This window comes from Pinus tabuliformis, chromosome J (genome assembly GCF_031772625.1).
Source record: "Pinus tabuliformis cultivar Carrire ecotype Pingquan chromosome J, CPIR1, whole genome shotgun sequence".
In the NCBI taxonomy this organism is placed as follows: Eukaryota; Viridiplantae; Streptophyta; class Pinopsida; order Pinales; family Pinaceae; genus Pinus; species Pinus tabuliformis.
This window is the reverse complement of record NC_142295.1, coordinates 50377172-50403585: the sequence shown is the minus strand read 5'-3', so window position 1 is coordinate 50403585 and position 26414 is coordinate 50377172. Positions and strand designations below refer to the sequence as shown.

At 37.7% G+C, this 26414-nt stretch overlaps 1 protein-coding gene across 7 annotated transcripts in view; it reads right to left on the bottom strand.

The window, feature by feature from the left end:
- LOC149225435 (uncharacterized) overlaps nucleotides 1-26414 on the bottom strand; it is a 55350-nt gene that overhangs the window by 11531 nt on the left and 17405 nt on the right. For 6 of the 7 annotated variants that reach the window (XR_016247676.1, XR_016247672.1, XR_016247673.1 and 3 more), the window contains 12 exons: nucleotides 18900-18945; nucleotides 18741-18812; nucleotides 17227-17289; nucleotides 16946-17100; nucleotides 16786-16850; nucleotides 16442-16592; nucleotides 11999-12104; nucleotides 11778-11913; nucleotides 11234-11301; nucleotides 10883-11047; nucleotides 10714-10786; nucleotides 10489-10601 (listed from right to left, as the gene is read on the bottom strand). Coding sequence is in view for 1 of the 7 variants with exons in the window: in XM_089377095.1 (XP_089233221.1) it covers nucleotides 10543-10601; nucleotides 10714-10786; nucleotides 10883-11047; nucleotides 11234-11301; nucleotides 11778-11913; nucleotides 11999-12104; nucleotides 16442-16592; nucleotides 16786-16850; nucleotides 16946-17100; nucleotides 17227-17289; nucleotides 18741-18812; nucleotides 18900-18945 (1159 nt within the window). In the remaining 6 variants the exon portion in view is untranslated. Of the gene's footprint in view, nucleotides 1-10487; nucleotides 10602-10713; nucleotides 10787-10882; nucleotides 11048-11233; nucleotides 11302-11777; nucleotides 11914-11998; nucleotides 12105-16441; nucleotides 16593-16785; nucleotides 16851-16945; nucleotides 17101-17226; nucleotides 17290-18740; nucleotides 18813-18899; nucleotides 18946-26414 lie in introns of those variants that run through there. The other variant, XM_089377095.1, reaches the window with a different exon arrangement.

The following is a 26414-nucleotide window of genomic DNA, read 5'->3' as shown; positions in this document are numbered from 1 at the left end:
GCATTTTAAAATGTGTACTGTAAAAAAATACTTCTTGCAATACGCTGTAAAAAATTGTACTTCTCGTGGCAAACTCTATTTAACTTTGGAAAAAAATAGTGAGGGATAATATATCAGAGTTATTAACTGGGGGAGGGGTTATGTGTTAGAGGGGATATTTGCAATGGTGGAGTCAACGTATGGAGGCAATGCGCAGTTGGGAGAGTTATTACAGAAGTGGATTTAAAAAAACCGGGAACGGCTTTATGGCATAAAATCCGGGAAGTCGAGTGGGAGGGCCATGTATGGCAGTGGCAACGCAGGTGGTGAGCGGATTTTAAAAAAAACGGAAGCAGATTCAATATGTTTCACTGCGCAGCGGGAGGAGGTGGTGTGTTCTGCTACATGATATTGACCTGGAGTATGGTTTGTGGGTTCATGCCCCACGGTGCGAGCCAGCAAGTAACCAGAGCGGTGGGAGTGGTATTGCAGTCAGAGAGCGGTCGACTGTGAGGGTGAGGTGTATGTATGCCCAACACAAAGCCACGAGGACTGTGAGAGTGGAGACAATACACAATAGTGTATTGTATATGCTACCATAGAGTCACGAAATAGCACCAATAACGCACAGTCATGCTCCCATCGCATATACTCCACACACAAGCCAAGACACAATCTAGGACCAACATACTTCAAAGCCCTCTTCCAAGACTTTTCAACATGGATTCAATGCCTTTTTCAGATTGCTTAAGCGATTGTTCAACGCTTCAAACGTTGGCTTCAAACTCACCATTCACACTTAGATACAAACAGCAGTAACGTGCAGCAATAAATTTCACAAAAAACACAACTCACATAGCATTTAATTCTTATTCATCAACAAGATACTCAGTGATGTACGAGAGTCCCTACTTCAACGCTCCAATACGTTACTTCAGGACTCCAAAAAACTACCGGGAGCTTGCACCAACCATAATAAAAAATACACAACATCCAATTAATTCAGCGCAGAGAAGTAATCCGGCCAGAGAACAAATGATAGAATAATGGCAGATGTGACAGACTGCAAAAATGGCAGAAGGAAGTTACAAGGGCAGAAAGGGATGCCAAAAATGGGGTTGGCTCTGATACCATGTCAAGCCAGGAGGTAACTCCTCAAATGAATTGTGTTTATTCATTAAGATTATTCAATGAGACACTCACCTCCAATGAATCTTTATTTCCATTATTTACTATTTACATTATTTACAAGTTTTCACCCAATCCCAATGATTAGGTGTCAATAGAACTCAACTGGGAAAACCCTCGCTTCAGAATTTTATTGAGGAAAAATAAGCAATAGATCTGACAGAAATACAAGCTTGTTTCAATCTGAAAATACATTAATTCTCCTGCCTATCCTAGGCATGAAACCCCTGCTTGATCCTTGATCTTCTTCCTCCTATGCACACTAGCTCCAATTCCCTTGCGCAATTCCTAAGGAAATAGCCTCCTTATTTCCTAGCCCGGCTTGAGCTCCTATTAAATAGAGAAATTCCTTATTTTTATGCGCACTTGAAGAGGAATTGCTCTCCACAATAATTCGCACAAAACGAAAACCATTGGCTCGTTCCTCCATAAGCTCTCTTGCTCAAACTCGTGCTCAAGAATAATGAATACAAAGTGTGCCTTCGATCTCCTTATAAGCACTTCGATTTGGCTATTGTTAGTGAGTTTCTAAATTTGGAAGTCAAACTAGAGCTTTTCTAGTTAACAAAAGTTAATACAACTAGTTAACTGGATCCTCCTAAAATTTAAGAGGCTAACTTGGTCCTCCACAAGCTCGCACTAGTCAAACTGCTTCTTGAACTCGTCCTCATCACTAGAGCTCATGCATGATTAAGAAGATCACTAAATCGATTCCTTCAATTAAGGCACAAATCAAGGAATCCATTCCTTTGCTACTTTTCAACACTCCCTCTTAGCAAGGAAGGGATTTTGTACAACTTATCTTTGTATGTTGTCTACTCCCCTATTGGAACATATGGTAGCTTGACTATCCCATTCTACACGCAATCCTTAATATGGTGATACCAAATCTCAATATGCTTTGGGCGATCATGAAACACTGGATTCTAAGAGAGTTTAATGCAACTCTTATTATCACAATGTATCATGGTAGGCTCCATCCTCTATCTGAAAAGTCCAACAAGTAACTTCCTCATCCAAATAGCCTCGCAAGCTGCTTGACTAGCAGCCATGTACTTGACCTCAGTTGAACTGAGTGTAACTGATCTCCGCTTGCTGTTGTACTAGGAAACAATTGTTCTCCCAATGTTGAAGATGCCACTTGAAATACTCTTCCTCTCTGTAGAGCTCCCTACCCAATTTGCATTTGTGAAGCCCTCAAGCCTCACTCCATCAACCTGTTTGTACCACAATCCATAGTTTGTTGTGCCTCTGATATATATCTCAACCAATGTTGCACGACGCAGGGACGAAGCAGGGACGTTTTTGGAAGCGGGGACACGGAAGCGTCATTTTCCAAAAATCTAGGAAGCGAAGCGTCTGCGGAAGCGTCTACTATATATATATATATATATATATATATATAGAAATATATATATATATATATATATATATATATATATATATATATATATATATATATACATTTATACTCAAAACAAACATCCCAAATGCCAAATTAGTTGTAGAAGACATGAAAACATGCATATTTTTGCATAAATCAAGATAGATATAGCATCCATTGTACATCAATGATTAATTATTCAAGCATCAACCATTTAGATGCATTAACCATCTAGAATCTAGATTCTTCTCCTCTTGTCTAGCCTTTGTCTCTACCTCGATTGTCTAGGGATATTAGTCAACATTGCCCAATTTTGATCAAACTACCTAATTCAAGACTTAAAATATGGTAGAAAAAGCTTAACATGCTTGATCGATGATTTTGACTTGATTGAAAGGTAATTTTTTGCTAAGGGTGTGTCGCGTGACAAAGGAGTTCAACAATTAACACCACCAACACTAGGGTACATATAGGGCTTGGTGCTCTTGATTAATGCTAATCACATACCTTCATACTTGATATAATCTAATGAAATGCCACAATTCCAATGATCCTGAATTCCTGAAAACTATTAAGTCTGTTGAATTTTGAATAAGATATGAAATTCTATTTTCTCCATATGAAGTCCAATGGGCTGGAACCACTCTCAAACATCCTGAATCATTTCATGGTAATGTTAAAAATTTAACATTGTATTTTTTTTGCCTTCATTCCTCACCCTAACCCAAGGTGGACCCACCCCCAACAAGCAAACTCACCTGAAATTTATTAAAAAAAACGATTTTCTAAACACCACGGCGCTTTTCCGGAATCATACGGAAGCGTATAGGAAGCGTACGCTTCGCCCTCCGAAGCGTCGTACGAAGCCCGCTTCAGATGAAAGCTTCGGAAATTTCCAAGAAACATCCAAAACAGGCAGAAGTGTGCTTCCGGGGACGCTTCCTGGACGCATCCGCACGGGACGCGCTTCGGGCCTTAAAACTGGGGGGGACGCTTCCTGCAACATTGATCTCAACACATCCTTTGCAACAACTCAATGCACTTTGGTCGACACCCAATGCACTCTGGTCAATTCCACCATGAACTGACTCTGCTAGTTGACTGCAAAACAAATATCAGGTCGTGTGTTGACCAAGTACATCAACGACCCAAGGAGTTGCCTGTATAATGTAGGATCCACTCACTCTCACTCTACATTGCTACTAGGGAAAAAGTCTCCTCATAGTCTATGTCCTCAATCTGTAAGAAGCCCTTTACCACAAACCTAGCCTTGAACTTCTCCACACTCCCATTTACTCCATGCTTCAACTAGATCCAACTATTGATTTCTCCTCAGGTCGTGGGACAACCTCCCAGACATCATTCTTCATGATAGAGGAATACTCCACCATGGCATCCTGTTAACCCTGTTGAGAAGTTGCCGCCTTATAAGAAGAAGGCTTAATGTCCACCAACTCTGTCATTAGTGCCATATAACATGTGTACCTTTGTGGTTGTTTACTCTGCCTAGACATGGTGCTAGGAGCCTCGACCTACTCCTGAGCCTCTTGGATCAACCTCTCGGCCCACTTGGCCTTCTTCCTCCATGTGGTTGGTGGCTCTGGTTGATCTGTCTACTCTCTGCCTGACTTGTCCTCCTCATCCTGTTGTGCTACCCTCTTGCCGCTAGACTATGGTTGTGGTTGTGGTTGTGGCTGAATCTGAGGTGTTGGTTGCGACTCCTGTTTGGGAGCAAGTATCTCCTCCTCAAGTACTGCAATCTGCTCACGCTTTAAGGAAACTCTCAGAGCCTGATCTTCCTGAAATCTCACATATTCCCTAAGAACTGGCTTCCTAAGTCCTGGAAGCAACACCCTATATGCCTGAGATGTCTCACTATACCCCACAAAGATATCCTTCTCTATCATGGCATCAAACTTCGTGTTATCTTTGGACACATGCCAATAGACCTTTGTGCCAAAAATCTAGAAGTGTGAAACATTAGGGTTCTTACCTGTGAAAGCCTCCTCTGGTGTGACTCGTCCAAGCACCCTCCGTGGACTCATGTTTTACATAAATATTGCAGTGTTGCATGCTTTTGCCCACAAGAACCTAAGCAAATCCTAATCATGCAACATAGCCCTAGCTGCTCCAACAATGCTCATGTTCTTCCTCTCAGCGACCCCATTCAGTGGAGGGTTATGAGGTGCTATCAACTCCCTCCTAATACTTTCCTTTGCACAAAACTCCTTGAAGCCATTGGAAATATATTCCCCACCATTGTCACTCCACATTGCCTTGATTTTCTTCCCGACCTGCTTCTCTACCAGGGCCTTAAATTCCAAGAACCTGTCTAAGACCTCATCTTTATTTTTCATAAAATAAATCCAATTTTTCTGAGAAAATCATCAATGAAAGTAACACAATACTTATGTCTCATCAATGGTGGAAAAAAAAGGGCTCGCACACATTTGAATGCACTAGCTCCAAAATCCATTTGGCTCTATTACCCTGACCATGGAAGGAAGACTTTGCATACTTGCCAAGTGTGCACCACTTGCACACTTCACTCTTGTCAAGGCTGCCTGCTGGTAATCTTGTGGCAATCTGCTAAAGAATCTTCAACACCCCATGATGCAAGTGTGCCAAAGTTCACCAACATTGGCACATCTTGCCTTGTTGCTCAAAGTTGCATCTGTCTCTACCTGCAACTTGTAGAGATTCTTCACCCTCACACCTATCTACTTCATTGCTCTTGAAGCTAGATGCTTGAGGTAAACCTTACCTCTGTTGAAGTTAACATCATACCCTTTGTCCTCAAGGACAACTACTGAAACCAAGTTCTTCTTCAGTGCTCAAACATGGAGAACATCATTGAGATGAAAAGGATTATCTGACTCCTCAAAGTTGACAGTACCAATACCCTTGGTAGCATACTTGCCATTATCTCCAAGCTCGATATTCACCTGCTTATCCTTCTCATCCAACTAGGTGAAATACTCCCAGTTCCCAGTCATATGGAAAGAGGCTCCTGAATCAATATACCACGTACTACTCCCTACTGAGCTTGCCATGCAAGCTATCAATGAGTAGTCCTCCTCAAACTAAGAGGAAAACTCATGTACCTCAGTTGATGCAACTACATGCTCCTTATTCGACCCCTTCTTCCTATTAGGACAGTTAGAAGCGAAGTGTCCAAACTCATGGCAATAGAAGCACTTGATCTTACTTAGATCCTTCTTCCTCTTGTCATTCCTCTGATTGTTCTCACGCTTTCCTTTGCTTTTCCTCCCTTTGACTTTTCCTGCAAGAACAAGATTTTCCTCCTCCCCAACCTTGGAACCCTTGCCATCGCTGATAGAAATCCCAACTAGTCTAAGCCTTAGCTCCTCTTACATGAAGTCGCTCCATAAGTGTTCCCAATCCGACAACTTACCTCATCTGGTAATGCTCTAAACAAAAATATGCCAATCTTTGGCAAACCCATTTAGAGCCACACACACTAGCTCTGTGTCCATGGGTTGCTCTCCAACAACTTGTAGCTCATCACAAACTTCCCGAATTTTGGTGAGACATGCAGTGACACACTCACCCTTCTACATATTGATTGTCCTCAGCTTCTCTTTGAGGACCGTCTTCTAGTTCTTGGAAGAATTTTAGTACAGCTTGACTAAGGCATCCCACATGTCCTTAGTTGTATCTTTACCTACAACATCCCAAAGTCCATCCACGATCTTCCTCTTGGTCTTGACCATCTACCTTTGGAAGAGGCTCAACTTCTCTAGATCTGAAGGTTCTTCAAAACCTTTCTCAGCAAATTCCTTCGGCCCAAACTCGTCCAACAAGAACAATATTCAGACCTTCCAAACACCAAAATTTGAAGAGCCATCTAGTTTATCCTGCTCTCGCAATTCTAATAATCCTATGTGAGTTGCCATCTTGAAGACTTTGTGTTGTTCGATTCCTGTTCACAGCGCTCATACCATGTAGAAAATCCACAAAATTCTGATTTTTGCTAATATGAACAATCAAAAAACATTTTTTCTTTTCACATAGACACAAAAATTTTGTTGGACACAAATTGTCATTGATGTCAATATGGAAATATTCGAGGAGCAGACAGAGCCAAGAGGAGCAGAACTCAGATATAATGAGCCAAGAGGAGCAGACGGAGCCAAAAGGAGAACTCAGATATATATATATATATATATATATATATATATATATATATATATATATGCATTTAAACAGCATTCGGGGACCATATATGCCAAAATAGAGCTATCAGAGCTACAAAGGAGCCAAATATATATACCATACATATATGCCGAAGTACAGGAGCAAACAAAGCCAGCAGAGGATGCAAACAGCCATCAAACAGAGCCATCAAAGGAGCAATGGGTGCATGTATATTATCGGGAGCTATCGGGCACAAAAGAACTATATGCATGCAGATACAAGCAGAGGAGCATATATCATACATATTTTTTTTACACTATCTGAGGGGCAGAATATTTTATATATATATATATATATATATACACACACACATTTATGCTATCGGGCCCGTAAAACCCATGTATGTGTGCTTTAACACTATCGGCAGATAGAAAGCACATATACATAGGCTTAACACTATCGGAGGTGAAAGACTTGGCTCTAGGGCAAATACACTATCGGAAGCGGATTGCGGACTTGAAACTCTATACATGGGAGTGTTGAGTTGTATCGGGTCCGGCACATCGCATCGCTATGAGGGGTCTACGTTAACATCGAGCCTTGACCTTGTGCAACTTGCGATCGCCGATAGCAATGATCGCATCAGCACTTCGGAAGCAGGCACTACAATATGTCAAGCGGTCCATTGCGATCGTCGATAGCGATATCACATCGGACCTCCACCAGGGGCAACTCCTGACTCCGATGCATATCCACGCGGACCCGCCGCACATTAAAATATGACCTAATCTGCCATCGCATCCGTCACATATCGCATATTATGAAGACCTGCCACACTAAAGTGTCGATTGTGATATGGACCGGACCCGATACAGGAATAGGTGCGGGTGTAATGTTTCCTGAAGTCTGCCCTTTCATCGTTTCAACTGTTTTTTTCTCATATTCTCTGTGTAATGGAATATTTGGCTTGCACGGGGTGTTTTAGGCCAAAAGGCTTACGATGACTGTTCCAATGGTTCAGAAGGTTGAACGTCAGTTAAAGGGGTGAATCATGGCAACTATGATTGCGATCGGGACACAACATCTCCGTTAAACTAGTGAAAAAACTATGTGTATGCCTGCAATCATTGCCAAAAGGAGCACTGTTACGGTAAACCGGGAAGATGTGTTCTTCGTGGATTGTTTGGACCTGTCAAATGAATCTGTGTCCCCAGAGAGTCAATGAACTCGCGCAGCGCAGAGGAAGCCGCAGCGACAAGGAGGAAGCCTAGGAGGCGGTGTAAGCGAAAATGATTGGACAGAGGCATGGGGAATGAATAAAACAAAGAATTGTGGTTGTTGTTGTGGTGGTGAATAACCAGAGTGAGAGGAAGCAGAAGCAGCAGAGGCAGCAGAAGCAACAGAGGCAGCAGAGGCAGGAGAGTAGGAGTGAAGGAGAACCTTAGCAGAACAGAGATCAGCAGCATACCAGTTTATACCAAGTTTGGGTTGGAGCCCAAGAGGTTGGAGCCTCAGAACTGAACAGGACTGACATCCTTAGGGGTTGGTGCTCCTAAGTGCAGAACCATTGCAAACAGAGTTGGTGCTCTGGAGGTTGGAGCCTCACTGAAGTCCAAAACGGGGCTTGGCAACTAATCACAACCAGAGATATACTTATATTGTATTTACTTCATTGCACTGTTTTGTGTTAATAAAAGCATCAATTCCAGTTGTCGATTTCTGTGTTCTATATATATACATATATATATGCTTTTGGTAATAACTAGAACAATTAAAAAGAAATATTGATTCCCCCCCCCCCCACCCTTGGTATTTCCAACAAATTTCTCTACCAAATAGCAGCAGAACACAACAGAACTAATTGCACAAAATCACACAATAGAACACAACAATTTTCTAGGGAACCCATCTGGGAAAACCCTTGCTTGCTTTAGAATTTTATTGAGTAAAACGGAGCAATATATCTGATACAAATACAAGCTTGTTTCAATCCGAAAATACATTGATTCTCCTGCCTGTCTTAGGCTTGAAACCCCTACTTGATCCTTGATCTTCTTCCTCCTTCTATGCGCACTAGAGGCTCCAATTCCCTTGCACAATTCCTTGGGAAATAGCCTCCTATTTCCTAGCACAGCTTGAGCTCCTATTAAATAGGGAAATTCCATATTTCTATGCGCACTTCAAGAGGAATTGCTCTCCACAATAATTCGCGCAAGAGGAAAACCCTTGGCTCGTTCCTCCACAAGCTCTCTTGCTCACAAACTCATGCTCAGGAATAATGAATACAAAGTGTGCCTTCGATCTCATTATTAGCACTTCAATTTGGCTATTGTGAGTTTCTAAATTAGGAAGTCGAATTGGAGCTTTTTTAGTTAACAAAAGTCTATACAACTAGTCAACTCCACTTGAACATTCAGTTCCCAATTTAACTCACACTAGAGGATAGATAACTCGGTCATATACAATACTACACTAGGAATCTCATGGCATTCTCCATCATCCCTTTACATCAAGTAAATGATTATAATAGAACAAAGATGAAAGCAATGACTATACTCGCAAACAAATCAAAGACCAGCAAGAATGCAAAAGTAATAGATTTCACACCATCATCCACTACACTAAACAGCTTCACTCGAAAATAGGCACCTATCTCTGCATTCTTAAATTTTGAAAGAGGTATTAATGAACATAGAGATAATCAAAAATTTCGAAGAACTATGATGATTCACTAATTAATTAGTAGTAACAGTACAAAAGGAATGTCTTGGCATTCTCTGTCATCCCTTTACATCAAAAAAAATATTATGATAGAACAAAGATGCAAGCAACGAGTATACTCACCAACAGATCAAAAACCAGCAAGAGTGCAAAAGCAAGTCAACTACCCCAAACACTTTCACTCAAAAATAGGCATCCACCCCAGGATTGTTAAATTTGGGAAGGGGTATTAATGAACATAGATATAATCAAAATTTCCGAAGAGCTATCGTAATTCACTAATTCATTACTAGTACCCTTACAGAAGTAATCTCTTGGCATTCTCCATCATCCCTTTACATCAAATTATTGATTCTGACAGAACAAAAGATGATGCAAGCAAAAGTATACTTGCAAACAAATCAAAAGGCCAGCGAGAGTGCAAAACCAAGTAATAGGTTTCATACTACCATCATCCACTACCCCAAACAGCTTCACTCAAAAATAGGCATCTATCTCAGGATTCTTAAATTTTGGAAGGGATATGAATGAACATAGAGATAATCAAAAAATCTGAATAGTTATGATGAATCAATAATTCATTATAGTATCCCTACGGAAGCAATCTCTCGGCATTCTCTGTCATCACTTTACATCAAATAAATGATTCTAATAGAACAGAGATGCAAGCAACGATTATACTTGCAAACAAATCAAAAACCAGCAAGAGTGCAAAAGCAAGTGACAGATTGCATACCATGTTGTCCACTACCCCAAATGGCTTCGCCCAACAAAAGGCATCTAACTAAAGATTCTTAAATTTTGGAAGGGGTATTAATGAACATAGAGAAAAACCAAAAAAATCCGAAGAGATATGATGATTCACCACTTCATGAGTGAGAATGAGAATGAGACACTGAAAACCATTTTTAATCTAAAAATGGAGAGCAACCCATAATATCTTATTATGAAAGATTGTAATATAAAACTGAAATGCTATTATTTAGCCTAAACAATTTGTGCCTTTCATATTAGCCTTTCCAGAAACTTGAACAAATGCATTTATGCAACAGACGTACTATTAGTGCATATGGAATAATTGCCGAGGGATAGTCTCAGTGAATTTCCGTCGGTTATTCATGTCCTGTGGCAGTCAGGAGCTTCGTAACTTTTCCAATTGCGACTGTTTTACCTGAAAAAACGATATGGCTGAAATTGGCTGGGCAACCATAAATAACTTGAAAGAACAATTAACAAATCTTGAAAAACCATATATTAGCTCAACATACTATTTAGTTATTTACCTTCATCCCGAAGTGTGAACCTTCCAAGTTGAGGAAAATCAGAGAACTTCTCAACACAGATAGTGTCATTTACCTGAAAGTTAATAACAAAATTGGTAAGCTATTAAGCAGCATTTCAACAGGAAAGAAAAATTGAGTGTTGTCACCTCGACCAGAGAATGCAATGTACCTGAATGCGACACAACACAACTGCTCCAGTCTTAACAAAAAGACATTTCTTTTTCATTGGCTTTTTCGTCCTTGGATCCATCTGCTCTAACAGCTCCATTATCTCACATTCCTCGACAACAGAATGAATATGCAGTACAGCTTTATAACCAGCAGTAAATATTGCCTGAAAAGAAACATACAAGAGAATGACACATAGATATTGACATCAGATAAACAGTATTAATGTATTAAAGGAAAATCTGCTGTGATAGATTGAATCTTCCATTTTGAGACTGACACTGACAAATTCTTACAATTCAGATCCCACCATTAAGAAACAAATTCAAAAATAAATCCATATTGTGCATACTTTATGTTCCAGCAGTTCTAATATCTGTAACTGAGCCTCAAACTCCAGCACTGCTTGAATTGGATTTGCTGCAGAATGCAAAGATAAAATATAATTAAAATGAATCAAACAGCATTAATTTCACCATAGGAGCAATTAATGAATTTGAACAAAAACTACAGTTATGGATTCAACACCTCAGTCTTCAACAGATGCAACTTTACAAATGCTCCTGCTTTCCCAAATGGACAGTCATAGAAAATAATTAAATGAAGCGCATGTTTTTTATTAATACTGAACAATTGAAATAATGTGGAAAAGTAATGTTTTTATGATTGGCAGATGCTCTTGTGCAAAAGTTCACAAAGGTCTCAGACCCCATTGAGTCCTTCCGGGCATCCAACCAGAGTAACGAATTAAATTGTCGAGGGAAAAAAGATTGTAGCAACAACAAATTTAATGGTACTAGAAACACAATCCATGATGTGATTGTTAAATAGAACAAACAGCTACTGCGCAAAAATGAAACAAGAGGCTGTAATGTGAACTTAATATAAATACTCACAAATGGAAGACAAAACAAAGCCTGTAGAGATGTCATCTTCTTCAACACCAGATAATTTCACCCTAACATTTTCTCCAGGCCTTGCATACTTTATTTCATCACTTTCACGATAAACAGCTACAACTTTCACGTGAACCTATCCAAGAAACATTATACTATTAAAAAGCTGAAACATATTCAGCATCAGAAGATGCAATTCAATTTATGCCATGGAAACACACCTTATTTGGCATTATAGTTAAGCTGTCTCCTTGCCTTACAGTGCCTGACTCTATTTTTCCCATAACCACAGTTCCCATATCCTTGAATCTATCTATTAATGGCATCCTGCAAATATAAAAGGTCCATTAAATTATTGGTCTTTTATGATATTATACAGATTATACACAGCTAATAATGGAGAAAATCAGCTAGAGAAACAAAGAGAAAATGAATCCCTTTAATGTGTGATGAAATTTCAAAGTTACACAACCCATGCCTAAGTTAATTTATGTATCAAAATCCAAAATCCATATCAAGTTGAACAAGAATTAAAACAGCATAACAGTAAAAAAAGGTCACTTAAAACAACAGCTGACTCATTCAGGGAAACTGTTATGAAAATAAATATATCAATAAATAATAATAATCAATAAGTATAGCTAATAATTATGAAAGGGTGTGTCTGTTGGTTGGGACATGCCTATTCATGAAAGGGCGTCCTGCCTAGTATTTATACGAAACCCTCATGTGTAACTGAACAATATCAATTCCCTCATACATTAATCAATATATTGTATTTATCCTCAATGGATTACTTTATATTCCAAGTCTCATAGATTATTTAACTATGAGCCACATTTGTCTGTCACATTTGGTATCACAGCCACATCTAATTCCGACCTTTATTCACATTAAATTTCAACATGGATTCTCTGTCTCCAGTCTTTGACCAATAATATATTTAGCCTTGGTCAATTACATTTTCCCAAAAAAAAACTCAGAAACAAAAAAATATACCACTGCAAATAAGAAAATACAGAAAAAAATGGTACAAAAAAAGGGTCACAAGGGCCAAGCAGTACAGCCAGACAGCCAAAAAAACAAGAACCGTCTACTTCAGACATTGTACCAGTCATGTCTCTACTAAATCCTCTGCAATTTTCACAGGGGACGTTCAAACTTCATATATTTGCCACTATATAAAAATTACATCACCCTACAGATTAATCAAGGCATCGTACAATTATTACATCTGAAGTTATCACATTTGGTATGTATGATCCAGCCATCAAAAGATTCCATGGTCAACCATACACTGTCAAGGCAAATACATCACAATTTATTATATTTCGACCAGCCATTCATTATACAGTAATCACCGTGCTGTCTCCAACAGTCTCCAGACACCCTGGGTTTTAAGCATAAATAAAAACAGTCTGTAAAAATTTGTATGATCTGTCATACAGCAGACACCATGCTGCTGGATCACTTCTTTTCTGCAACAAGGACGCATTGAATTGATTAAAAAAAATAGTAAGACAAAATCCCAGACTCAGCATTGCAATCTGTTATTGTTGTGGCTGACCATAGCAGAATCTGCCGTACATGACATAGTCGAGCCACCTGGGTCAATATGTCAACAAGCAAGGTTGTGATTATTCAATAATCAAACCCTTTCGATGCAAGCAGTAAAAAGGTGATGATGCCATCCATCTATATGGCCCATTGTACCATCATCACTTTCTATACAGTTCTAACTACTGCACACAATTGCAGTCACAATACTAATACTTCAGCCAAAGTTGTCCTATCGCCCCCACGCTGTTTCATTGTCAAAAATTAATGCTGCAACTGCCAGTTCATAGCAAACCACAACCACCTCACATTGATTGGGTATATCTTTGCATCTGTACATTAAGATCATGACTATACAAATAAAGGCAATAAAATATTATTTTAAAAAATCAAAATTAAAAAAGGGTTCAAAATTACTTAAGCAAGTATACAATTATTATGGTCTAAGGAACTTGGATACTTAAACAAAATGCAGCTATATATATATTATAACAATACTAAACAAAATACATATATATATATATATATATATATATAATAAAAAATAAAAATCAAAGTTAAAATTAATTAATGTATAGAGTTAAACCAAGAAATAAAAAGAGAAGAGAAAGAGTGTATTATTATTAAATGGAAAAGGGAAAAAGATTAAAATGAAAAATAAAAGTGCAAAAGTAATTAAACATTCAAGACCAAGAACGGATTATAAGTTGGAACTGAAGGAAGATTCACTTATAAAGGTAGCATGATTTCATTTTATGGATTATGTACATTAAAGGAAAATATTCAAAGAAAAGAGATTAATATCGTTATCAACAAGAGCTGTGAGAAAAATTACATTAATGTTAATTTGGGAAATCAATTATTAATTCCAAAACCAAATATAACTGAGAATAAAAATGTATCTTATTTCGAGGCAAAAAACAAACTTCAAAACTTACAAGCAATAATTGACGATTAAAATGTATAACTCAATTCAGTATCATAACTATGTTTGAAGAAGAGATAGGCATGCCTACTGGTTTACCTTGGTTTAAAGAACTGGGTACCTTCATCTTAAACATGGAGAAAGAAAAATTTGATATTTCCCTTTAAGAAAAAGATGATAACAATCCAAGACATTACGATAAAGCCAAAATCAATAATATCTTCATTAGAAATATCTCACAAGTGATGCTTCAAGAAAATCAAAAATCAACATCAAAAAATGCAGAAAACAATTAAAGAAATTATCTCAGATAAAAAACAAATAACTTTCTTGCTTAAAAGATCATGGACAGAAATTCCTTGCACAAGTCAAGAAGCCCAAGGATACGGTGCAATCATTGGAAAACGGAATAGAACAATTTATCTAGACAAAAGCATCGAAGTGTTCAGGTAAATTGTCCAAGTTGAGGAGTAGGGTACAAATACAGAACACATCAGAAATATGGCAATCCAATTAAAGTCTAACATACTCAGATGTTGCAATACAGATAACGGAAATTCCAAGAGAAGATTCCGTATTCAATTCAACAACATTAGTACCTCAAGTAAATCAAGAATCACCACAAGCATGATAAGAAGAAATCCGGTCACAAGAAATCCTTATCAACACCAAGTCAATTAAAGTTGAAACATACTCAAATGTTGCAATACAGATAACGGAATTTCCAAGAGAAGATTCCATATTCAACTCAACAACATTAGTACCTCAAGTAAATCAAGAATCGCCACAAGTATGATAAGAAGAAATCAGGTCACCAGAAATCCTTATCAACACCAAGTCAATTAAAGTCAAAACATACTCAAATGTTGCAATACAGATAACGGAAATTCCAAGAGAAGATTCCGAATTCAACTCAACAACATTAGTACCTCAAGTAAATCAAGAATCACCACAAGCATGATAAGAAGAAATCAGGTCACGAGAAATCCTTATCAACACCAAGTCAATTAAAGTCAAAACATACTCAAATGTTGCAATACAGATAATGGAAATTCCAAGAGAAGATTTTGTATTCAACTCAACAACATTAGTACCTCAAGTAAATGAAGAATCGCCACAAGCATGATAAGAGGAAATCACGTCACAAGAAATCCTTATCAACACCATTTCACAAGAGCAGACATCTAAACCAGACAATGTATCAATATGACTCGGGACAAAAACCACTGACTTCCGTTCCAAAAAATATTCATGCCAACACCAATTAAGTCTTCTGAGAGACTTGTCTCAGGATTTGAGTAAGTGCAAGGTCCCACAAAAAATCGAATTGGGATGGTCAGACCATTTTTTAATTTGACAATTTTGCTCAGGACTCGGAAGTTCATATCGTCTTGTGTCATCGAAGATGACATTTCTAAGAAATAGAATTAATGTGAAGACATTACAAGATAGAAAAAGATATCAAGCCTTTTGATCAATATGCTTTGAAGACAAATCATTTCTCAAGGGGAAGGCAATGTTATGAACCTAATAATAATAATAATAATAATACTTAGTAAGTATAACTAATAATTATGAAAGACATGTCTATCAATTGGGACATGACTATTCATGAAAGGGCATCCTGCCTAGTATTTATATGTGACCCTCATTTGTAACCAAACACATTCTCTCATACATTATTCAATATGTAATTTTTTCCTAAATGGATTTTTTTATTATATTCCAAGTATTTTGGATAACTAAATCGTGATCCAGATTTGGTTATCACAGAAATGCTAATATATTTACCGACAGAGTATAATATTCTGCACTGTCAAGCACCAACTCGTATTTAATATAAAGCAGTTCTATTATAGATAGATTCGAGATACAAGGCAATGAAGATGGCTCTTCTTTAAATCAAATGCTTTTGACACAAACTTAAGCATTGGATATATAAAACATGTTAACAAAAGTGGAAAGGGGGTTTAAAAAAAAATATATCCAATAATATAGCCTAACAATATGCCAATTTTTATAAAAATTAAAAATGAAAAAAAGGAGATGGAATCACTAGATGATATTTACAGTAAGAAAGTCTTTCATGTTCTGCATATCTATTGCGAAGATACTAACTATCAAAATATCCTAAGCAAGGAAGAAATAAACACTTCTAATCAAAATTTAAGATGTTCTATACCTGAAAGGACCTTTAGGATCTCTTGGAGGTAATTCGATTGAATCCAACCCTTCAAAAAGGGTTGGACCATTCCACCAACCACACACATTTTTTGGGACCTTCTCTTTGATGTTAGTACCATGAAGTGCTGATATTGGAAGAAACAGCACATCTGAACAATGAAATGCAAATTAGATTTAAAGAATCAAATTCCTTAGATCACATAAAGTTGCTTGCTATGTCTAAAAAAATTGAAAAATAATGGAATTTCACATACTTCGAGAATATATTCTTCTCTTGGTAGCTCAAATAAAGGTAAATGTAATAGAATATCTATCACTAGGGTTGATACACAGGTGACAGACCTTTCTTTACATTGTAGCCACAAGACTTCAAGAAGGGGCTTATCTTCTTTTCAATTTCATCAAACCTGGACAAAGCAGCTAAGAAGATTAATCTTCTCCTAAAAAAAAAACAAAAAACAAAAAACAAAACAAAACAGAAAAAGATGACATGTCCTCTGACCTCTCCTTGGCCCACTCAACTGAAGGATCATCCATTTTATTGACCACCACAAATAGTTTACAAATTCCTAATGTTTTTGCCAACATAGCATGCTCTCTTGTCTGACCACCTCTTTCAAATCCAGTTTCAAACTCACCCTTTCGAGCCGATATCACCTAGAATATCCATCCAAGTAGCAAACTCAAAAAGTTACAATGTCAATAAGTTAGGTAACATAAATTAATTGACATGACTGACATGATTTATATATTATATAATTTAACCACTAAGTTTCATCATACCAAAACTCCTACATCAGCCTGTGATGCACCACTAATCATGTTTGGAACGTAGCTTTTGTGCCCCTACAAAACAAAAAACAATTGCCAAACTCAGATTCAAGAAAAGAATGCTTCTTCAAGATTTACACAACAGAAATTACTGCATCATATCTCAAAAGAACTTGAGCCAAGTACATAAACTTGAAAACAAAATGGAACAATGACAAGTAGCAAATAACTCAAACCAATCCCAGAATAATTTCAACCAATAAAAGAAAATGTACAACATTAGTAGCACAAACAAGCCAACAAAGAAAGCATCCACTCCCCATTTAGCCATTCTACCCTCCCTTCAAAGGGGAGATCTTTAAAAGCTCTGACTGACAAATAAGATTGGATATCAATACATTAGCCACTATTTAAAAGACAACAGCACACTTCTTTATGCTATTGTTCTTACAGTTCAAGATAACCAGGTGGAACATCATAGTGAAATAGTGTGCAGATTACTAACTAGTACATATTCGTGTCTGACAGATTGGCACTATATTTCATGAATAAATGATACAAGAGTAGATTTATTTATCACCATGACTCCAAGATGGCCATTTTGTAGACTGACTTTGTATCTATTGTTATCTTGATAACATTAAACCAGCTACACTGATGATTAAGGCATGATCCAATTGTTGTGGCAATGTAGCTCTCTGTAAGTTTAAGAGCAGCTCAGTCTCAAACTTGATTCTAAGATTTATGCATCACAATGACTCCAATATGGCCATTTTGTAGACTGAGTTTGTATCTATTGTTATCTTGATAACATTAAAAATCTACACTGATAATTAAGGCATGATCCAATTGTTGTGGCAATGTAGCTCTCTCTGTACGCTTAAGTGCAGTTCAGTCTCAAACTCAAATCTAGCAACCTATGTTCAAAATTGATCATTTAAAAATTTTATAATATTGACAAAATGAAACTGGATATGCTCATGCCTATGGATCTGACCGTCCTTGAATGTTTTACTTCTCCTTGGGTTTCTAACCTTCAATGTAAAAGCTGTAACTAGTGTTATAGAGGGACACATTCCCGAGTGTAGGAGATGCACTCCCCAAACTCAAGCAACACCGGTAAACCAAGGGAGACATGGTAGAGAACGTCCACATCAAAAATTGAAATACCCTCATACTTACTTTGGAACAAAGTCCACAGTTTTGAGTAATATAATGATATAAACATAAAAAATGGGTAGGCAAGGAGAGACCAGATGAGGCACAACTCAGTTTTGTAAGTGTGCCATTGACTATTCTTGAGAATGCAATTTCTGATTCAGATAACGACTGTTACATGGGGACACATTCCTGAGGGTAGGGGACATTTCTGTTTCCCTATATTTAATATTTTCATTCTTTTAGTATTTCAAGCAGGGGCTGGTTCACACATTCCACAGTTTCCCCACTCCCACGTCCCAAATACATGAAACATTGATTATAACCATATATCAATTGACCAAAAGGTGAGCAATTCCGAAACTTACTGGAGCATCCAAGATTGTAAATCTTGTCTTCTCAGTTTCAAAATGAGCTCTACCAACCTCCACTGTCTTTCCCTGTAAAATTAAAATCAAGTTTGATCATCAGATCCATAGCAACCATATATAAGAAGTCAGTTTATGAAGAAAGTGGAATGAAAATACCTTTACTCGTTCTTCCTCATTTGTGTCCATGATATATGCCATATACCTATTCAAAATCATCCATACAATGCATATTAGTTTTTCAGGATTATACAACAAACCATCACATAAAATTTCCATTATAAGAGAATAAGTATGCCCACTCTATCACCTCAAAATCTGCTCCATATACTTCAGATGCAACGGCAGGAAAATATAGAGGGGGGCATGTTTGCCTTGAATAAAATATCAATTTCAAGGATACCAATTTAAATTGAAGTTAGATGATGTAGAGATATAAAACTTCAATAGTATTGATCCAGACATAAAAGAACATCAATAAGCAAACCGTCAATACAGAAAATCAACATCAACAGACATAGTCAACTTCATGAAACTGACCAAATGACATCTATTGATAGGAAGATAAAACAAAACCATCATCAAGAAGAACACAACCCATGGGTCATCAGCACTCCATTGGATTCAATGGATTGCATGTTATCCTCTCCACTGGGGTTTAAAAGGAACAAACCATTGGATTCAATAGGTGGAAGTCACTGCATGGGGTTGGGGGATGAGAAAATAGAGTTAATCTACAAGTGGGGACTAAAAACCTCCTCCAATAATCAAGCTGAGGCATATGATTCATCATGCATGAGGGTATGGGATTGGCATTTAGTCAAGACCAGTATGCTATGAGATTTTGTATCATGTAATCATCTATGAGGGAAAATGTAGACATGGTTCCCCTCCTCAAATGTCATTTAGGTTTATCATTCTTACTTTCTTGCAAGACGATGTGTTATTAAAAAAAACATATATGAATATTTAATCTGATTTTTATTACTGTTTTACGCTATGTACATATTTTGGGGGGATCTCGTTTCCATGCATTCTAGTTTTGTAAGCTGCAAAGACTCGTGGAAAAACTTTAAGGGTGTGACAAAACAGTGTTCAGCAGGGACAAAGCTAGAAAGTGCAGAGTCAATTGCATTTAATTGAGGTGGTTCAAAGGAGGAATGACATCCTCTCCACTTGAGCTCAAAATCAACAAGCTATTATTTTTGGGGGTAGTAGGCACCGCAGGGGGCCAAGGGTGGGGAAATTGAATTAACCTAGAAGCTAAGTTACATGCTTCGAATTTAAATTAGAGTTTTACAACTTTGAAATTTGATAAAAATTCGACCCAAGTAAAAATAATAATAATGATAATGATAATGATAATATTTGACATTAAGTTCGGTGAAATACAAAATTTAAATTTTAAAAATTATATATTATATAATGTAATAAACATTAAACATATATCAAAAATAGCATTCAAAATAATTAAAAATTTAAATAAAATAAATTTGAATTTAAAAATATACATAATAATAAAATATAAAGTTATAAAATATAATAGACATTGTAAAATATCAATAATTTAAAAATGATAAAATATTCTTAATGAATAATGTTGGTTATTTGATGCTAAAGTTAGAATCAAAATCTAGTGGTCGGATCCACCAATCAGCCAAAGCTCACAAGTTTGACTCTACTTCACAGGAACAGATGGTGATTGAGTTAAACACTAGGCTGTTACCTGCAAAATCGAGGTTGGACCTATACTCTCTCAGTAAATGAACCAGCGAATTGTTTAATTCAGACTCAAATTTTGGCAGTGAGTGATTGTGTCCAGACTTGAGAGGGCAGTGTTGGGTGGAAGGAAAGATACATGCCTGAAGGGTGGAGGAAATCTATGCAGCGCCCATATTTTTCACTACCTTTTTAAACCTTCAAAACAAGCTCAAATTCAACTCTATCAACTCAATCAAGTTACCCACTAACCACATCAACTTTTCCAATGGATTGGTCCATAGTACATACTATATCAAGTCAATCAAGTTACCCACTGACCACATCAACTTTTCCAATGGATTGATCCATAGGGCCACTTTGGTACTGAACCAACCAACCTAGTTACAGCATGACTATTTTTTCAGTACCAAACTAGCCCAACTCAACCAAGCCCATACTTACTCGACAAGTCAATCTTGGAGCCCATGATGTGGAAGTATACCTAACCAGGGTTGATTCAATACCAAACCAACCCAACTCGGCCAAGTTTGTACATACTCAACCAAGATGGTCCTAGGCTCCACCGTGACAAACAACCCATGACAAGGTATAATTTATACCAACCTTCAACCCTATCAAAAAAAACTATAACAAGACCCCCCATCTCTATTTGCCTCACACCTCTCTCATTGAGCATTTGGAGTTTTGGAGCATTGTTGTAAAGTAATGATTTTAGAGTGAGCTGGGAGCTTGTTTGGGAATTATCTTGGGTTGTTTGCAGTAGATTTAACATGTAAATGAGGAGGCTAGCCGCTAGACGACATCTTCAAACTTGGAGGAATTGTGAAACAAATTCTTGTCTACTTATTACCAACCTATGTGGGACATGTTTATCGCTATGGGAAACAACTTAAAAGGCCCTAGTAAGCATGAATTCAAGGGATCACTTATGCAAAAAGACGTTTTGTCCATATGGGAATACTCGAAGGATTTTAGATACTCACATATCAAAACAAGTTGAATACTTTTAAGAACTGAAATCAGTAACCAAACCGGTCCACCTATCAAACTGATTTTCGAACCAAAAACGAAAAAACCAAACTAGTCAGATCTCAATGGCCCAATCTTTAAAAAAATACATGAAATAATTAATTTTTTAATGAAAAAAATATTTTTATGATATAAAACCAAGATTACAAACCACTAGAGACAAATATGCAAAGTTTGATGATCTATATACCGTGTAAGGGTGAATATATCAAAATGGCACCAAGTGCAACACATATCAACAACAAAAACACATCCAATGAGGCTTTAAATGGCCTCTAGAGTCTAAAAACAATGCTAAAAGCCATTGGGACACTAGCCTAGTCTACATATCAATGATCAACATGATTACTCTTCATCAAATTCATCACCACTACTAGACATGGGATCATCAATAAGAGCTACATAAACATCACCTGGCTTAGAGTCTGAGGACTTCTTTGCAACCTCAATAGTAGTAGCATCAGAACTAGACACGTCACTTAACAAAAGCATGAATTGGTTGAGTTGCACGCCTAATGCTTCCCATTGGTCGTTTCACTTTGCTTGCTTCAGCTACTGGTTCTAGTTCCACTGACACTACCAGATTTGCATTGGGATCAACCCTCCCTAACTCCAAATGAGATGTGTGAGGCAAATGAGAAGGGAGATATGCATTTACAAGCTTCGAAGGGTTACTTTTATAGGGGAACAGCCCCTATCTTCCCAAAATACCACTCACAGTCACCCTAAGCCACTTTGTGTGGGCCTATGGTCACACGTGCAAGTTGTCAATGAACTGACCAACTGATGATGCAACTGATTGCTTCTTAGTCATTTTGGTACCAAACCAAGGTCTACCTCAACCCAAATAGGTGTCATTAGCCACGTTGACCTTCAAACCTATTGTACTCATTGTTTTGACCGAGTAGTGATTCAAACCAATCGAATTTTAAAGCCATGAGAAGTTGTACCATAATGTCAAATGGATGGATTGTTGGAAAGAAACATACAATCATGCATTTCCTTGTCCCTTGCCCTTAGAGAACCATGTTTTTGATTTATTGATGCATCTAATAAAGTGAAAGATGCAAACCTATTATTTTACAGTTTGGATGAGTTTATTAAGTCGATGGGGGAGATAAGTGTTGTTCAAATCATCACAAATAATGCTCCTAACTATGTGCTCACTGCTTAGATGTTAGATTCCAAAAACAAAACAATACTTTTGATCCTATGTGCTACACATTACATATGCTCTCCATGCATGATGACAATGGTAAACAAGATCGGATCAAGAACATCACAAAAAAAAAATCAACAATCACTAAAAAGTATTGAACCTAATGAGAAAAAGATCGAGGGCAATGACCTTATTGTTGAAAAGTAGGTCAGCGATGGGATGAATTTCACATAGAAACCCTTGTGCCCCAAAATAATTTTAAATTGGTGAGAAAGGAATATTTAAATGTATTTTTGGAGATCGAATTTAAATTTTTAAATTTCCTGCCAAAATTTCAAAGTCAGCTTCAAATGTTCATGTTGGCTTCCTCCAAGCTCATGACCCTTCGTAATGGCTATCAACTATAAATATCCTATTGAGTTACTCTTCAAGGGCAGTTCGATGGCTTTTATGGCTCTATGATTTTAGGTGTCACTTTTGGGTTTTGCAAAGGGTTATGGGCTATGATTTTTCGTCATGATCATGGGCTATGATTTTTCGTCATGATCTCTGGTATTTGTATTGCCTCAGGGCTCCTACACTCGCTTGGGACTCACTCTATGAATGTGGGAAGACTACAGTTCTCTTTAAAATAGTAGCAACACAATTACATTGGCAACATAATGTTAAAATTTGGGTACCAGAGGACAAGTGGTTCCCTAAGGCTTTGATCTTTGGCCTAGGGAAAACTGTCCAAATTTATTTGCACTTTTCTCCTAAAGTGACTTTATAAGTGGTAAAATCAATTTAATTTAAAAGTGGTAAAGTTACATTCTAATTTAAAAGTGAGTAAAGTGGGTGAGTTAAAAATAGAAAGTGAGAATTAAATGCACATTTATTCTCATCCCTACATCTAAATGAATCTTAGCCATTAGATCTTAGGGTAACCCAAAAGGTCATTTAAAAAGTAAAAAGAAAAGAGAAGAGAAAAAGATCAATTCATTCTTTCATGAGCATTTGAGAGAAAGAGAAGAGAGAGCAAGGAGAAAATTTCCGCACAGTGAGGAAGTGAAGGAGAACAAGAAGACATTTCAGCAAATTTGGGCAGCAACATTTACTGGCATGCATCCCAAGGAAAAACCGTACAACGTGAGAAAGGCATAGAAATCGAGGAAAAAGGGCAATAGCAAGGGCACGAATTTTGAGACAGGTTTTGGGCACAAAATTCAAGGCAGACGTATTGTTGAAATCCATATGATTCGTACAGTCCGTACATCAAGTTTTGGGCACAATTTTCGAGGCAATTTGTACAGCATTTAATGTTGTTTTATTGCTAGAAAATTTTTTGTTTTGGCAATTTGTTGATTGGCATGATTTTCGAACCAGAGTTCAAGCACAGAAATCGAGATAAGTTGTAATTTGTGGTTGCTGGAATTTTTACTGTGTATTTCAGTTTCTCTATAAAAGCATTTTCAAAAATAAAGAAAAGCTCTCAAACTGGTTTTCCCCAAGAGTTGTAGGGGGGTTTTTTCAAGGTCACATTGACCAAAAATCACTGTGTTATTTTTTGTGTGTAGCTGTCATAATTTTGTTGTGTTTTATTTCTGCAATTTCAACAACTGTGAAATCTCTAAATTTGTGTTTTCAGAAAATATTGTCATTTCCAGATTTTAGAACTTTTATCATGCTTGGATTTAGAACTAAATGCATGGAGTGATAAAGAAAACTAATAACCGGAATGGGGGTTGAAATTCTTCATGGTATCAAAGCTTGGTTGGCTGAAAAGTGCAATTTGGGACAGCAAAGTGAAAATTACAACAAGCTTATTTTTACACTAAATACAAAAACCTTTACCACAGATTTGAAAATTTCAGTTTGGTAGGACAGTGAAACATGTCTTTGGATTTGAGAGTTAAAGACAAGTTGAACGGGCAGAACAACTATAGTGCATGAAAGGAGAGAATCCAGAGCATCTTTGAGGAAACAGAAGTGTGGGGCATTATGATAAATACCACACAGAACCCAATAGCAGTACCTGCTAACCTTGTACAGTTGGCAGAGTTTAACAAAAAGAATGTTAAGGCAAAAAGATTGATTCTGGAAGAAGTCAAAGATCATGTCATTCCTCATGTGAGAGGAAAGACTTATGCACATGAGATGTGGACAGCCTTGACCAGTCTTTACCAGAGCTCAAATGAAAACAGAAAAATGGTCCTAAAGGAGAAACTGAAGGCCATTAAAATGGCTAATACTGACACTGCTACAGCATACCTCATACCTCACAAAGATCACTTTAGTGAGAGATGAGTTGGCAGTCGTAGGTGAGATCACTACACCCACTGAGTTGGTGAGGATTGCTTTGAACAGTCTTCCCAAGACTTGGGAGAATTTTGCGGATGGCATTGTTGCACGGGAAAACCTTCCCGAATGGGAGAGGTTGTGGGATGATTGCATTCAAAATGAGATCAAAAAGAACCATCTTGGGGCAGCGAAACAAGTGGAGGAGGATGACAATGTGGCATTGTTAGCAAGAGGCAAGAAGGGCAAAGCAAAGAAGCAAGCTTCCAACAGTGGAGGCAAAGGGAAAAGTAAAGGCAAGCAACAGAACAAAGAGAAGGATTATTCCAAAGTCAAATGTTGGAATTGTCAAAAGTTGGGACACTATGTGGTTGTGTGTCCGGAGAAGAAGAACAAGAAAGGTAGAGACAAACCCATGGCAACTTCTGCAGAGATGGAGAGCTTCTCAAAGAGCTTTGATCGGGAGTTTGGGTTCATAGCTTGTGAGACCACTAGTGCAAGATCACCTGCCATACAGGTTCAGAGGGAGTGTGCACTCTCCACTACTATCAAAGCATCTTCTAGCATTTGGTATGTTGACAGTGGCGCTTCCCGCCACATGACAAGAGTCAAAGAGTACTTCTCAGAGCTTTCAGAGGATGATACTGATATGGAGGTACATGGTGATGACACCATGGTTAGAGCAGTCAGTGTGGGGGCATTAACATTTGATAGGGGACCCAAACCTCCCTTGAAAGTGTCAAATGTTTTATATGTGCTTGGAATGAAGAAAAACCTGAGTGATTGGTGTGCGCCATTCCAAGGTGTACAAGTTCTCATTCCAACCCCTAATGGCATTGAGTAGCAGCACCCGAGACAGGACCAACAGCAGATCTAGCAGTTCAAAGTTGTGTGAGATTTGGCATCGTCGGATGGGGCACATGTATCATAGGACCTTGAGTACATTGCGGGGGATCACCAATGGTGTGGCAAATTTCAGTTCTTATCACCTTGACGTATGCAGAGGATGTGCTATGGGGAAGTTTGCCAGATCCCCTTTTCCCCATAATGACAGCAAAGCGACCAGGATCCTTAACTTGATTCATACCGTTGTGAGTGGTCGGATGTCACATGTATCCTTTAGTGGCTATGAGTACTATGTTTTATTCATTGATGACCACTCCATGAAGACCTGGATTTATTTCTTGAAGACCAAGAGTGAGGTCTTCAAGCAATTTCAAGAGTTCAAAGCTCTTGTGGAGACCCAAACAGGTAGGAAGATCAAAGTCCTCAGGTCGGTCAATGGAGGGGAGTATACCCTTGGTGAGTTTGTTGATTTTTGTGCTGACTCCTGAGGCAGACATTAGGAGGGAGTTCACAGTTCCTTACAACCCCTAGCGGAATGGGGTTGCAGAGAGGAAGAACAAATCCATTGTAGGGGCTACCAAAGCCATGCTCCATGATCAAGAGTTAGCTTTATTTTTGTGGGCAGAGGCCTGCAACACTAT